This window comes from Bufo bufo, chromosome 5, assembly GCF_905171765.1.
Source record: "Bufo bufo chromosome 5, aBufBuf1.1, whole genome shotgun sequence".
Lineage (NCBI taxonomy): Eukaryota > Metazoa > Chordata > Amphibia > Anura > Bufonidae > Bufo > Bufo bufo.
In genome coordinates, this window is record NC_053393.1 from 16,426,637 (window position 1) to 16,442,214 (window position 15,578).

At 50.2% G+C, this 15,578-nt stretch overlaps 1 protein-coding gene across 1 annotated transcript in view; it reads left to right on the plus strand.

Moving 5' to 3' along the window:
- Positions 1–480: 480 nt before the first annotated feature.
- The window catches only part of LOC121002357 (flocculation protein FLO11-like), a 93,887-nt gene continuing 78,789 nt past the window's right edge, over positions 481–15,578 (plus strand). The window contains exon 1 of the mRNA XM_040433822.1: positions 481–663. Within this exon, the coding sequence (XP_040289756.1) occupies positions 481–663 (183 nt within the window). The remainder of the gene's footprint in view (positions 664–15,578) is intronic.

The following is a 15,578-nucleotide window of genomic DNA, read 5'->3' on the forward strand; positions in this document are numbered from 1 at the left end:
TGGGCAATGAAGCGACTGAAGACCCAGGATCCTACTTCCCGGGGTAGGCCGGCGGGAGGTAGGGGAGGTGAGCTACCGGCCTCAGTTCCATCTTCCGCCTCGGGGGTCAGAAGATCCAGCAGCAGTCGTGGTGCAGAGGCCCCTGCAGCCCCCGGAGGTGAAGCCGTGTCCATCGCCGGCAGTTCCAGGAGGGCGGACAGTAGCCCTCCAAGAGGTATGCGGAGTGCTCCTGGGGGTGGGCCGGTTCCGGTTGAGGCTGACTGGGGCAGCATGAAGCCCCAGGAACTAATCGCCGTTTACAGCTCCCGGATCACGGCCTACCTCCGGGAGTATGAGGAAGCGAATAGGACCCTCAAGAAGATTAGGTAGAACTTAAAGCTTGAGAGGGGGAAGGTGGACAAAGCGGCAAAAAAAAACAGGCCAGAAATATCAAATAAAATAAAAGGCTTAAAAGAAATTATTAAAGAGCTGCAGGAGAGAATGGCGGCCATTCTGGAAAACAGTGGTCCCTTTAAAGAAAAGCTCATGAATGACGAAAGGTTCAATGAAATGGCTGGAAGCCAAAAACAGCAAGAAGATGACTCTTCTAGTGAGGAGGAAGAGTCGGACATAGGGGGGCAACCTGCGGAAACTGGTATCACCACAGGTATCACCGCAGAGCAGGTATGCCTGCCCCCCACTAGTTCTGATGATGAAGGAGAGTACTATGAGAACAGCGGAGTTGGGGGGCAGCTTATGGCCGAGATACGCCACCTGGAGTCCCCCAAAATTCGTGAGGACATTTGCTTTGGTGATGAATTACCTGAAGATGAGCCGATAGGAAAGAGAAGAAAGACAAAGACATTAAAGCCAGAGGTGAGGTATGTCTATGTGACCCACCCTGCGTGCCCTGGGCCGGCTGAAAAGCCAGCTCAGGGCACGAACCCCACCATCCTCCCTGGCCCGGTCTCTGCTGTGGGACCGGTACGTAGGAGTGGGGAGACAGACGTGGCAAAGATGGCGCAGGACGCCGCCCCTGTTTGCGGTAACAGGGGCGGTGAGGAGAAGCAGCAGGGGCCAGACCGGAAGGCTCCCGAGGCGGGCGGCGAGGGGGACATGGTTGGTGGTCGGATGGCTCCGCCCGCCTCTGCTGGGGCACTGGACAAGTGCCAGGTGGAGGTGCGGCGGGACGGTGTGGCTGCCACTGCCCCCCTTGCAGAGGTCATTGCCGGGATCCCTGTCCTGGGGTCTGCCTCCTCTGCCCCGGTCTGCTTCGCCGCTCGAGTGCGCCCTGCAGCCCCCCCTGCCGGTTTTGGCATGGCGGTGGGGGACGGGGGGGTGGGGGTAGTGGGGGCAACTGTGGGTGGAGGGGGTGTTTCCGCGGGTACAGCAGTGTCCCGATCCGGAGTTGCAGGTGGAGGGTTCGAGGTGACTGCCTCCGCCCCTCCCAATTTGTATGCTCAAGTCCTTGCCGGGGTTCCGGTCTCCTCTGCCCCGGTCTGCTCCGCTTCAGTCCCTTCAGCTGGTATTGTTGTGGCGGCGGGGAGTGGAGGCGCAGTGGGAGTGGTCGGGGGTGGAGGGGGTGGGGCTTTGGATATTCAGAAAGGAGTTCAAAGCAGTGTGTCTGTAGGCAGAGAGGGAGGGGGCGGTCCTGATGCGAGTGTGGTGTGCACCGCCCCTCCCTCCTGCACTGTCCGTCAAGTGGATAAGGCCAGCGTGGCTGGGACCAGTGGTTCTACAGCCCGCCGGCCCGAAAAATCAGGAAAGACTGTTAAAAATGTGTCCAGCAAGGAGATGCTGGACAAAATGAATAATGAGACCTCTGTCCCCTCTGGCCCAGCAGTGTGTGTGGGGGGAGGAAAAAGTGTGGTAGTGGCCACTGAAGAAGTGGTCACTTCTAGTAGTGTAAATACAGTTTCTGTTAGTGGTGTTGCCCCGGGCCCTGATGGAGGGGTGAATGTTGGAGGTCGGCCGCCCACTGTACAAGTGGCCGGTGCACCTCATGTAGCCCCTTCAGAGAGGTCTGGAGTGGCACCTGCTGTAGATAGGTCTGGGGGGGGTGGGGGTGGGCCCGGTCCGGCTGCCCCTCCTGCGTCGGTTACGCCTGGCAGAAGTTATGCTGGTGTGGTTGCCGGCGCGCGGGGGGGGGGGGGGGGGGGCGGCGGTCCCCATTGTCCTCCCCATTACCAATGTCTGGTGATGGTAACTTGCAGCGGCAACTTTTAGAGGCTCTTAGGAGAGGGGAGAATTCCATTACAGTAGGGGGGCAGCAGGTGGATCTATCCTTCTGGATAGACAGGCATGGCCTGCGTGCCTTCCGAGAGCAAGGCGGGGGCGAGACCACCTGGTCCTCACCCACAACCGGCCCCGGGTCAACCAGACGGAATGTTGTCTGTCTGAAATGGAGAGGCAATGAAGTGTGCCCTACCAGGAAGAGGGTGGCAGAGCTTCTCTTTCGGATGGGCATCAGGGCATGTGACATCTTTGCCCTGATACATCCGTATGGCACCCGGGAGTTTGATGTCAGTTTTGCCCGGCCAGAGGGTCTTGAACTTTTCTGGTCTGGGTATGAACTGGCAAAAGACCAGCCGGACTGGCAGGGGTTTTTTGTGCAAGCGATAACCCGCCAGAATGAGGTCAAGAAAGTGACCGTTCTCACCCGTAATGAGTCACTTTCTTGTGTTGACATCTTGACCTGGTTGAGCAGGTACGGGGACGTCCAGGGTCTTCCTAGCAAGAACATGGATGAGTTTGGCATCTGGTCGGGTGCCTGGACGTTTCAGATTAAGTTGAAACATTCAGGGGGGTCGGTTTCCCACATACCATCATCTGCTTTCCTTGGTCGGGATAGGATCATGGTGTTCTACAGGGGGCAGCCTAAGCTGTGTTACAAGTGCGGCAGCCCTTCGCACTTCAGCGCCAGCTGCCAAGTGCAGAGGTGCGCGTTGTGCGGGGGTGAAGGCCATCTAGCTGCATCTTGTGGGCAGATTAGATGCAACCTGTGTGGTGAGCTAGGGCACCTGTTCAGTCGTTGCCTTTGCTCTGTCGCCAACGTGGCTCGTGCGTGCGCGGAGGCGAGCCGGGAGGCCCCCACCGCCGAGGCGAGTGCTGGCGAAGGCGACAGGGCAGTGGGGTCGATGAAGAGAAAATGCAGCGTACGCAAGTTGTGTTTAGAAGTGTTCTGGGTGATGTAGTGCAATAGACACTAACCTGGTACGGCTGACTCTCTGCAAAGGCAGGTGATGATGGAAATTGTTTGTGACGCCAGTGCCAAGTAAACGGTGGCACGCCGTTTGCGGATAGCAGGAATAAATGAGGGACCACGTGATCTTAAAACAGAACTCCAACTTTAGTAGGTTTCATAGAGACATTTACGGAATCGCAGTTCCTTAGCATACAGTCGATTTTTCAATACGGTTGATGCAGGCAATACGGCTTGAGCAAGGTGATTACAGAGTGTTAAACACAGGACTTGCAGTACAGGAGCTTGCACTCTATTTCTGTCTGATCCTGGAATATAGCGAATTTTCTCCAAGGCCCAATAACCTAGTTCTGGCTTTATATCCTTGGCTGTAGCTTTATAAAGTACCTCCTCTGTTATTTTGAGTACCTCTTGCTTTTCTGCACTTTGCCTCTGTCCCTCTCAGCTCCCTTAGGCTCTAGAAACTTCTGCACCGTGGTCTTCCTGCTTCTGCATATAGACATATTCAGGAGGGGAACCTTCTCTTGAGATCTGGAACCCGGTTACAGGGACTGCAATACCCTCTCCTGGTCCGCAGGCTTCAGGCCTGGACTTGTCTCTGACATAGTCTAAGCTCCAGCTTCAGACTACAGGCTGCAGCTTTAGACAGGCACTTAGACTAGACTCCTTCCTTAGACTGACTTTCCCTTCCCTGACTGGGCCTTATATAAACTAGGGCTCCCCAGCTCCCTCTAGTGACTAAGAGCTGGAATGACACCCCTAGCAGGCCTGTACATGCAAGTTTCACAGTAACAGGGAAATACATAGCATTACATTAAATGACATTTTATAAAACTGACATATACCAACTTCCCCATAATTAAGGAGGGACGACAGCACACCAAGTGACACTTTGTAGTGACGGGCATTACAGTCCCCGTACACTACATACCCCACTGCTTTAAGCTGAGTACGACCTCGTACTCCATCATGGGTCGCCCAACTGGAATCTCTACCTGAAATAGAAAAAGAGACATGCAGGCATACACTCATGTAATTCATCTGCATTTACATTTACATCAGGTCCAATTGGCAAAGGTGAAGGGTAGTGACAAGGGGCGTCGTTCTCTTCTCTCAGGATAGTGAATGGAACGGGGGCGCTGACCTGGCACAGCGTAACATTATAACCAGGATAGTCCATGACAATGAATAAGTCCATATTAGAACAGTGAAATAGATAAAACAGTATAAAAGTTCTTGGAGGCTCAAAGAACAAACATGAGTCCGTACCCAGGTTATTTTCATATTAAATCACAGAGGCTCTCATGCGGTGGAGTCCATCTCTGGGCACATTTCCTTTTAAAAGAGCAAAAATCTCAGAGGCTCAGGTTCTTTTGAGTCTGTCTCCGGGCACGGTTCCTTAGTATCAAGTTGCACAATAAAAGGACAGCAAAGACAAGTGCTGTAATACCCCTGATCAACCTGAAAAGGGGGTGAAGGGTAAAAGGTGCAACAAAGGAACAGGCACAACTTGGCGTGGGGTAGCAAAAGCAGGCAGGAGATCCTGGAAACAAACTTGGCCTTGCTGACTTTGTGATTTCAGTGGTCAACACCTACCACTGAGCCGTGGATGAACTGGCAGCCGCAACAAAGGACCAGGAAACATAGGACTCCTGTCCTGGAAGGGTTAACACCATATTTCTGCGGTGAAACAAATCAAAGGCCTAGCAGGCTGATTCACAGTGGCATATCATAACCACTTGGCTCTGCTGGCAAGTACGGCCTGTAGTAGTCCTCTACAGGAGGATGGGCCCACATAACTGTATTGGGGGGCAGTTGCAAGGTGAAGGGGCCCCTAATAGGTATTGGCCCCATGGGCCTAGGGGTAAACCCTTGGGTGGACCGTACCGGTCCCGGCATAATGATTGTGGGGTGGAATGGTGTGGTTACCGCCGTCTCAAGCGGTCCGGTAGGCTCTGCGCAGCTATTCACAACAACCGGGGGTCTCCTTTGGGGCACTGACGGAGCGGTGACAGCAGAAGGTGGTCTACGGGTGGTGACAGGCACCCTTACCTCGTCCTTCTTTGGCGGCGTCTGGATCCTGGCGGTCGCGATCTTGCGCAGCTCCCGCAACTTCTCCTCCAGCCGGACAATCTGCTCACCGATGCTCTCTGTGTCGGAGTCGCTGTCATCTGCTGGCGCCGCCGGCGCAGGTACAGTCACCGATGGCGCGGACTCGGCCTTTGCAGGTTCTGGCGATGCGTCTGGTCTCCGACCCGTCCGGATGTTCTTAAAGGTATTTTGAAGTCCTTTTAAATTCTCCAGTTCCTGTATGGTCTTCTCCCGACGAGGCAGCTCGGGGGAAGGGTAGGGGCTCACCCATTTCTCCAACACGGTTGGCTGCCAGAAGACGTTAGGCCCAATGAAGGAGCTCCGCTCCTGAAAGGCGTGATGGGCCGGCTCTGGAGAGCGTTCAAGTTCCCGCTCACAGCCAGAGTAGTCTTCTCCTTCTTCTGCCTCCCAGTCCTCAGGTGCTCGTTTGGGACGGGTCACGGCAGTGGCATAAGGGCCTCGCAGGCTCTCGGCAGGGGTGTACTCCACTTCCTCTCCCTCACGGAGGCTGTGCTGATAAGACGGGAGGTAGTCTCTTTTGACAGACCTTCTATTCACATATAGGTCTCTGCCAGTCAGATAGTCTTGGATAAACCCGTAGCCACGGATTTTGTCGAAGGACACCACCACTCCCTTTCTCCTTTCCAGGCGGGGTTGGGTGTTAGTGTGCTTTTCATGGATTGTTTTAGTCAATTCTTCATAAACGATTTTGGTCTTGGTATTCCGCTTTATAGCGGCCTCCCGGATCTCCGCCATTAGTGAGGACCATTTGAAAGAGGGCTGAAAGAAGTCCCTCCACGAGCCATAGTAGGGCTCTGGTTCTTTTTCCCTTGGGCGGCAGGCGGGTTTCTCCGGTCCCGGAGAGTAGGCCGGTGGAGCCTCCTCTGGCTCGACACCGATGTCAGTCATTTTTGCAATCTCAGGTGCGGACGCTGCAGCAACGCTCTGCTCAGTTTCCAACATGCTCGATCCTTCTGAGGAGAGCGATAGGGTCGCGTCAATTAAAGCAGCCAGCTCCTCCCATTGCACTGGGAGGCCGCCCCCCAGGTATTCCAGTATATGGAAGGCGGTGTCCATGCTGGCAGACATGCAAATGTCCAGATAAGCAGTGGCGCCTGACCTTGAACTCCTTCCCGCCTTTTCGGGATGAAGATGACGCAGCAGTAAATTCAGCAAGCCCAGCGGCCATCTTTAGCAAGAAACGCTGTCTATTCACTGACAGCAAGCAGGATGATAAAAAGTCTATAAAACCACACTCCAATGTGGCGATTTTCTTCCTCTGGGTAGCGCAACACTGCACAGCGCTTTCTGGAGATTTTAGGCACACTTTGGGTATGTTTTTCAGTCCACAAAGTCCACTCTAATAAAACAGGTAATTTGTCACTTTGGTCACAGGGCAACTGTATAAGGCACAAAGTTCACGCTTCTTGCACTAGAAAGCGTGCGAATCCTGTTCGTGACGCCAAAAGAGAGGTGCAGCATACGCAAGTTGTGTTTAGAAGTGTTCTGGGTGATGTAGTGCAATAGACACTAACCTGGTACGGCTGACTCTCTGCAAAGGCAGGTGATGATGGAAATTGTTTGTGACGCCAGTGCCAAGTAAACGGTGGCACGCCGTTTGCGGATAGCAGGAATAAATGAGGGACCACGTGATCTTAAAACAGAACTCCAACTTTAGTAGGTTTCATAGAGACATTTACGGAATCGCAGTTCCTTAGCATACAGTCGATTTTTCAATACGGTTGATGCAGGCAATACGGCTTGAGCAAGGTGATTACAGAGTGTTAAACACAGGACTTGCAGTACAGGAGCTTGCACTCTATTTCTGTCTGATCCTGGAATATAGCGAATTTTCTCCAAGTGACTAAGAGCTGGAATGACACCCCTAGCAGGCCTGTACATGCAAGTTTCACAGTAACAGGGAAATACATAGCATTACATTAAATGACATTTTATAAAACTGACATATACCAACTTCCCCATAATTAAGGAGGGACGACAGCACACCAAGTGACACTTTGTAGTGACGGGCATTACAGTCCCCGTACACTACAAAAAGACGGCTCGCCCCGGAGAGGCGGAGGGAGAGGCGTCAAATGGAGAGGGGGCAGGTGGAACCCCGTTCTGGGGTGATGCCTGTGCCCTCCCAAGAGAATGCCTCTCCTAGAGCTGAGACCCTGGGGGATATCGAGGTGAATGAGGAACTCAGGAGACTAGACCGTTCCGAGGTGACTCTGTCCTCTTGCTACGAGAGTGCAACAGAGGGGAGTGAGACAGAGTCTAAAAGAATAAGAAGGAAACGTCTGACCAAAAAAAGATCTAGCCCGACTACAGTGCCTGTGGAAGGCAAAGCCAGCTCCCCCCTGGACCTCTCTAATCCTGACTCTCTTCCCCTGGATCTTTCCAACCGGTACCTCACCTTGGATGAGATCTCCGCCTCCTCTTCTTCCGGGGAGGAGGATGAAGGTGGGGAGCCGGAGGGGCAAGAGAAGGAGCCTCTGGAAGGGCCCGCGCCTCCCTCCGGTGAGGATGCAAGGTCCTCGGGAGGTGTGGCGGGTCCAGACACTGGGAATGGGAATAACAAGGGTGGTGCGAAGGGGGAGGCGGTGGTGACTAATGAGATGGACACCACTGTCTCTCTCAAAAGAAATCGTGCCACCTTAGGGGGTAGCCCCAAGAGGGGTAAGAAGAAGAAGGGGAAGGGAAGGAAGAAGGCCTTCTAACTTAATCACTCTGTATGGCGGCACTCACTCCGTTGACGCTGGCGACCATTAATGTCGCCAGTATTAAATTGGATGCGGCTAGGTTTGCAGCCTTTGATTTTCTCAGGCAGGTTGAAGCTGACATTTTATTTTTGCAAGAGACCAGGCTGCCAGATTTGGCGGCTGTATATAAAGCAAAAAAGGAGTGGAGGTGTGGTCCATTATATTGGTCTCTTGCGGCTGAGCCGTATAGCGGAGTGGCGGTTCTTTTTACCGCACCAGTAGAAAGCCGACGAGTGATTGAGTTAGAAATGGGGAGGTGTTTGATTTTAGATGTCCTCATGAAGGGTCAAGAGCTTCGCCTGATAAACATCTATGGTCCCCAAACCAGGTGGGATCGGAAGCGTCTCTTTATGAGGATCAAACCTTTCCTTTTTACGAGTCGGCAGGTGGTCTTTGGCGGGGACTTTAATACAGTCACAAGGTCCCAAGACCGGGGAGGCGCCAGAGACCAGCTGGCTTATGATAGTGTATCCCTGAATAGCATAGCTAGCGAGGCTCGCCTGGTGGATGTCCACATTAGGCACACCCCAGGCCACGGTGGTTTCACTTATTATAGAGGTAGTCAGATTAGGTCTAGAATAGACAGGTTTTAATTAAAGGAGGAGACTACTTTTTCACCCTTAGAGGTGGTAGAGGTGGAATTCTCTGATCACTGTATGATTATGTTCTCTTTGAATGTTGCAGAATCCCCCCAAATGGGAAGAGGCTATTGGAAGCTAAATTCGGCCCTCCTGGAGGAAGCAGAGTTGAGACAATCCTTTGAGGACTTCCTTCAGAGTCAGGTAGAGTTGCTAGATCTTTGTGACACTAAGTCAGAGTGGTGGGAGATATTCAAAGATCGGGTGGCAAAATTCTTCCGCCAGTTCTCGAGCCTCAGGTCCCTGGACAGGTACCGCTTGTATCAGGGTCTGAGGAGGAAACTCGAACAACTGGTCTCGAATGGAGGTAGCCGAGAGGATATCTCCAGGGTGAAATCTTTGCTTAAGAGGTGCCAGTACGATAGGCACACATGTTTGGTTTTTGAGAGGGATTTCGGGAAGTACCGCTCGCCAGACCCTTACAGAAACTGTAAGATGAAAAGTAAGTTGGAGATGGGACTGGTCGATGGTACGGGATCTCTGGATAGGTCCAGATCAGGGATCTTGGAAATCGTCAAGTCCTTCTACTCGTGCCTCTTGAGGAAGAAGGATCTGAATCGGGACAGGATTTCGGCTTTCCTGGCTGAAACCATCCCTGAGTCAAGAGTAGACCGCTCTCTTGACATTTTGATAGAAGAAATCACAGAAGAGGAAGTCAGCCTGGAGATCGAAGGGCTTGCCCTAAAGAAGTCGCCAGGCCCGGATGGCTTAACATCTGAGTTTTATAAGACCTTTAAGGACTCCTTGGTTCCCTTCTTGACTAAGGTATTCAATGAGTGCCTTTCCTCGGGTGCTCTGCCGAAGTCAATGAGGAGGTCAGCTCTGATCCTTATATCAAAGGGTAAAGATCTTAGCCGTATTGAGAAATGGCGTCCCATAGCGCTTCTCAGTACGGACAGAAAGATCCTGGCCAAGATACTGTTTAATCGGTTGGTGCAGTTTGCGCCCCGGCTCCTTTCGGAGACCCAACATTGCTCGGTTCCAGGCCGAAGCACGTTTAGTGCTGTGCTCGGTGTCCGAGAGGCAGTGGAACGGAGTAGGGCGGGTAACTGGAAGGGGTACATGCTGGCCTTAGATCAGGCAAAGGCTTTTAATCGGGTTAACCACGAGTACCTCTGGGCAGTCCTTCTGAAATATGGCCTGCCAGGAGGGTCTGTCGATTGGTTAAAGATCTTGTATGCAGGGGCAGAGAGTTTCCCGCTGGTGAACGGTTGGTCTGGCAGCCCTTTTGAGGTTGGGTCTGGAGTCCGCCAGGGTTGTCCATTGAGCCCGCTCTTATACGTGTTTTCGATTGATCCTTTTATTAAGAGGATTGATCGAGGACCGTTAGCGGAAGTCAGGATGAGTCTGGAGGAGCCAGAAGCCACTCTGAGGGTGGTGGCGTATGCTGATGACGTCACTGTTTTCGTGTCCTCGGGAGGGGAGGTGGAATACGTGATTTCGGAGGTAGAACGCTACTCGGAAGTCTCCGGGTCCGTGATTAACCGGGATAAGTGTGAGAGTCTCTGGCTGGGAGGGGGTGATCCATCTTTCGGTCTCCCGGACACCCTCCCAGAGCCCCAGTCATCAGCCAAAGTCCTAGGCGTTCAATTCGGCCATGGGGATTATCCCACCCAAAATTGGGACAGCAGGCTCACGATCACCGCTCAGAAGGTTGACCAGTGGAAGGGTTGGTCTTTGACCTTCAGGGAAAGGGTGAACCTGATCAAGACTTACCTTCTCCATTTGCTTATCTATTTAGCCAGTGTATGTGTCTTGCCAGAACCTCTCTGGACTCAGGTTTACAGTCTGTTCTTCCAAATGTTATGGGGGAATAGGCTGAACCTAATCAAGAGAGAGGTGACATACCGTACGAGGGGATTAGGGGGGTTGGATATGGTCAAGCCCGTGGTGTTCCTTGTGAACACCTTTGTTCAGATCAACCTGGCAAACCTCTGGAAATAGAGGGCTCCTCTGTGGGTAGTCTCTTGCAGGGGTTGGTTTCGGCCTCTTCCAGGAGTGGGAGACAGGAGGGCAAGTGAAGGATTTGCGTACACCTCACGGATATCTTCCGGCTTATGTCACCCCGATTCTGAAGGTGATCCGCCGGTGGGGTTTGGGAGTGAGGGAAATCAAGACCCAGTGAAGGAGATCCCTTGACGAGAGGGTCTTGTTGACCCACTTCCAGAAGCCCCTGGCCCTTAAGGATTGCCCAAGCCGGGATCTAGACAAGGGGTTACAGTTGTTAAATTCTGCAAGGATCCCCTTGAAGTTTTGGGACTTGGCTTGGCGCTGCTTTCACAGGAAGCTGTATGTAAGGGACAACTTGAAGTACAGGAACTCTGATGAAAGGGGTTGTCCCCGGGAGGAGTGTGGCAACATACTGGAAAGTATGGAGCACTTCCTGCTTCAGTGTCCCTTTAATACAGAGGTATACAAACGGGTGGGTGCATCCATTGGCTGGCCTAGGCTAGCCAACCTTTCCTATGCGGAATGGGCTTATGGAGCATTCAAAGGTTTGGGAAGAAGGGACCCATGCACAGCTTTTATAGTTAGCATAGTGATCAGGTACTTCACATGGAACGCACTGTGTTTAGTTTCAACCCAGCAGAAAGTCCTCCCTGTGGAAGAGGTGTGTAGGAACATTCTAGGTGACCTGGCGAAGGTTCGCTCTTTTGAGTGCGAGAAGGTGGGTACGGATGGGGTCTCTTACCTCTGGAGAGGCTTCACCTTTGATGTGCCTTAACCTCAGTAGCACTTTTCCTGGTGTTGGGCTGAGGCTTTCACATTAGGTTTTTGTTTTGTATTTAAGATGAGTTTTTGAAGAAAAATTTGCAAATGACTGAACTTGGGCCTTCGGGTGTATTTTAATATTGGTTTGTAAAGATTGATTTGGTTGTTATAAGTTATATATATTGTATGATAGGGTAAGTGGGGTGTAGTTAGGTTGGGTGGGATGGGGTGGGGAGGTTCACATTTTTGTGTGGGGAGGCCTGCATCCAGTCCTGGACTATGCGGACATAGGAGGACATGAGGCGAGAGGCTGGGTGTGGGTGGTGGTGGAAGGGCTGGCCTCATGGAGGGACAAGAGGCGGAGGTTGGCCCTGGGTGAAGGTGATGGGATAGATAGATTGGTAGGGTTAGTATAGGTTTGTGTTTTCTCATATATGTGTGTAATATAAAAAATATATATATATTAAAAATATATATATATAAAAATAAAATAAAAATTATTATAGTTATTTGATATTTGTATTGTGATTATTTTATGTTTATAATTTTTTTATTGTAAGAAGTTGTAATTTATTTTCTGTTCTGAGCAATTTGTATAAATTTGTATATAGTCGGGGCTCAGCCGGATCGGATGTTTACGTTAGGCTAGGTTTCATTTTCTCCTTTTTTTAGTAGGTATGAATGAGATAGTATGCATGTAGCTGGGCCAGTAGGGTAAGTGTATATACTTTATACCTTGTTTGGAAAATTTTATGGCAACGTTTTTGTATTTTTGTATAAAATTAAAAAAGAGTTCCTCAGTATCTGCTCTTATTCTGTATATATGGACACTGCACAGAACCACTCCTTGTCCTGCAATCAGTATATGCACACATTACTAATGAGCTGTATAGCCCTGGGCCAGCCCCGGATGACTGTAAATAGTTACGATAAGCCGTAAATGATGGAATGCGGTGGAACTCGTTCACTGTGCAGCCGATTATTTTCTAAATACTGCTCGCACTATCATGTCTATATACCATGTGAATGCAATGTGTGAGGTGGGAGGTCTCAAGTGACTCAGGTGGATTATATCTCATGACAACCTTATTACTTAATTTATCAAGTTATTATCAATCTTACAATGGATGGGAACTATCAGAATGTCATATTAAAGGGACAGGCATATATTTTGCATATCAAACGATATAGCAGAAGAAACTGCTGCTGATCCTGCAATAGAGACTGGCAAGACAAGCTCTAACAGGTAGTGAATACTTTTGCAATAAATATGGTATTATTGTTCAATGCACCTATAGGAATAGAAAAATGATGCAATTTGAAACATACTGAATTAAAAATCTTTTATCTTTGGCAGCTGTTATGCAGATCTCATAGTTGAAGACAGTTCACAAACCCTGAGAGAAAACACAGGAAATCATATAATTAGGAAAATATAGAGATGGGGGGGGGGTGTCATGTCATCTTCATAGGGAAAACAACTATGTAAGGGCTCATGCACATGTATGTATTTTGCGGTCCTCAAAAAACGCATCCGCAAAAAATACAATTGGCGTCCATGTGCATTCCGTATTTTGCGGAACAGAACAGCTGGCCCCTGATAGAACAGTACAATCCTTGTCCATAATGCGGACAATAATAGGACATATTCTATTTTTTTGCGGGACGGAAATACGGACATACGGAAACGAAATGCACACAGAGTAACCTTTTTTTTTTTTTTTTCGGACCTATTGAAATGAATGGTTCCGTATACGGTCCACAAAAAAAACAGAACAGATGCGGAAAGAAAATATGTTCGTGTGCATGAGCCCTAAGTCTGAATCTGAAGCTGCACAACTAGTAAACATCCACTGACATCTGACTCTGCAACTCCACGGGTAGAAAACATCCACATAAGGGCTCATTCACACGACCAAGGTTTGGTTCCGCATTTTTTGCGGCTCGGGTGCGGACCCATTCACTTCAATGGGGCGCAAAAGATGCGAACGGCACTTCGTGTTCTGTCTGCATCCGTTGCTCCTGTCATGTCCTATTCTTGTCCATTTTGCGGACAAGAATAGGCATTTCTATAAAGGGCCATCCGTTCCGTTCCGCAAATTGCAGAAGGCACACGGGCGGCATCTGTGATTTGCGGATACGCAATTTGCGGACCGCAAAACACGGCACAGTCGTGTGAACAAGCCCTAAGTCTGAACAAGTAGAGAACACCCACTGATGCCTGAACCTGCGGCTCAATAGGCAGGGAACACCTACTGACCTGAGCCTGCACAATCAGAGAATTCCCAATGAAATCTCAATCTGCACAGAGAATACGCCCTGAAATCTGAAGCTGTATATGCAGAGAACACCCACTCAAGTCTAAATCTGAAGCTGCATAAGCAGAGAGCACCCACTGAAGTCTGGACTTGAAGCTGTACAAGCAGAGAATACTCACTGAAGTCTGGACCTGAAGCTGCACAAGCAGAGAACACCCACTGAAGTCTGGACCTGAAGCTGCACAAGCAGAGAACACCCACTGAAGTCTGGACCTGAAGCTGCACAAGCAGAGAACACCCACTAAATCTGAACCTGAAGCTGCACAAGCAGAGAACAGCCACTGAAGTCTGAACCTGTATTAGCAAAGAACACCCACTGAAGTTTAATTCTGAAGCTGCATAAGCAGAGAATACCCACTGAAATCTTAACCTGAAGCTGCACAAGTAAAGAAAGCCCACTGAAGTCTGGACCTGCACAAGCAGAGAAGATGCACTGTAGTCTGGACCTGCACAAACACATCAGAGAAGATCTAGAGAATGAAACAAGCCATACAGATTCAGCCAACAATAATGTAGCCGAAACTAAGAATCAGATGTGCTGTCCACACATTACATACAGTAGGTTGTAGCTTTTGTCAATGGAAACCATTAACCTAAATTATGGCCAGTTTAGCCTGCAGCCCTGCACACTGAATCCATTACTAGCATGGGGCTGTTTTAGGGCTTCCTGTAGCACATGGTGCACAAAGAGAATACTGACAGCATATGACAAAAAGGGCACACATAGGAGAGTTTTTCTGGTGCAACAAATCCTTAGTGAATCTGTAAGAGGGCGAGTTCTTACAGAATGGATGTTGTGAGGGGTTATGCTTGGGATCGCCTTTGCTGGGGTCAAAGGACACTTGTCTGTTTCATCCAATTCAGACCAAACGCTGGGGAAGAAGTTTTAAGCTGATTGTAGCCAGGTTTATTGATAAGGTTGCAGATAAAATAAAAAACAGCAAAAGAAAACCTAGCCTGTCCGTCACTTACTATACACATAGTAACATAGTTTATAAGGCTGAAAAAAGCCATCTGTCCATCCAGTTCAGCCTGTTATCCTACAGGTTGGTTCAGAGGAAGGCCAAAAAAAAAACTGTTAGGTTGAAGCCAATTTTCCTCACTTTAGGGGAAAAAAATCCTTCCCGACTCAAATCAGGCATCAGACTAACTCCCTGGGTCAACGACCCCTCTCTAGTGGCTATAGCCTGTAATATTATTACACTCCAGAAATACATCAGGGCCCCTCTTGAATTCCTTTATTGTACTCACCATCACCACCTCCTCAGGCAGAGAGCTCCATAGTCTCACTGCTCTTACCGTAAAGAATCCTCTTCTATGTTTGTGTACAAACCTTCTTTCCTCCAGACGCAGAGGATGTCCCCTCGTCACAGTCACAGTCCTGGGGATAAATAGATGATGGGATAGATCTCTGTACTGACCCCTGATAAATGTATACATAGTTATTAGATCTCCCCTCAGTCGTCTTTTTTCTAAAGTGAATAACCCTAATGTTGATAATCTTTCAGGGTCCTGTAGTTGCCCCATTCCAGTTATTACTTTAGTTGCCCTCCTCTGAACCCTCTCCAGCTCTGCTATGTCTGCCTTGTTCACAGGAGCCCAGAACTGTACACAGTACTCCATGTGTGGTCTGACTATAACCTCCCTGTCTACTTGCTGGAGGGCTTCTCCCTGTCTACCAGTTGAAGGGCTTCTCCCTGTCTACCAGCTGGAGGGCTTCTCCCTGTCTAACCGCCGGAGGGCTTCTCCCTGTCTACCAGCTGGAGGTATTCTCCCTGTCTACCAGCTAGAGGGATTCTCCCCGTCTACCAGCTGGAGGGCTTCTCCCCGTCTACCTGCTGAGGGGCTTCTCCCCGTCTACCTGCTGAGGGGC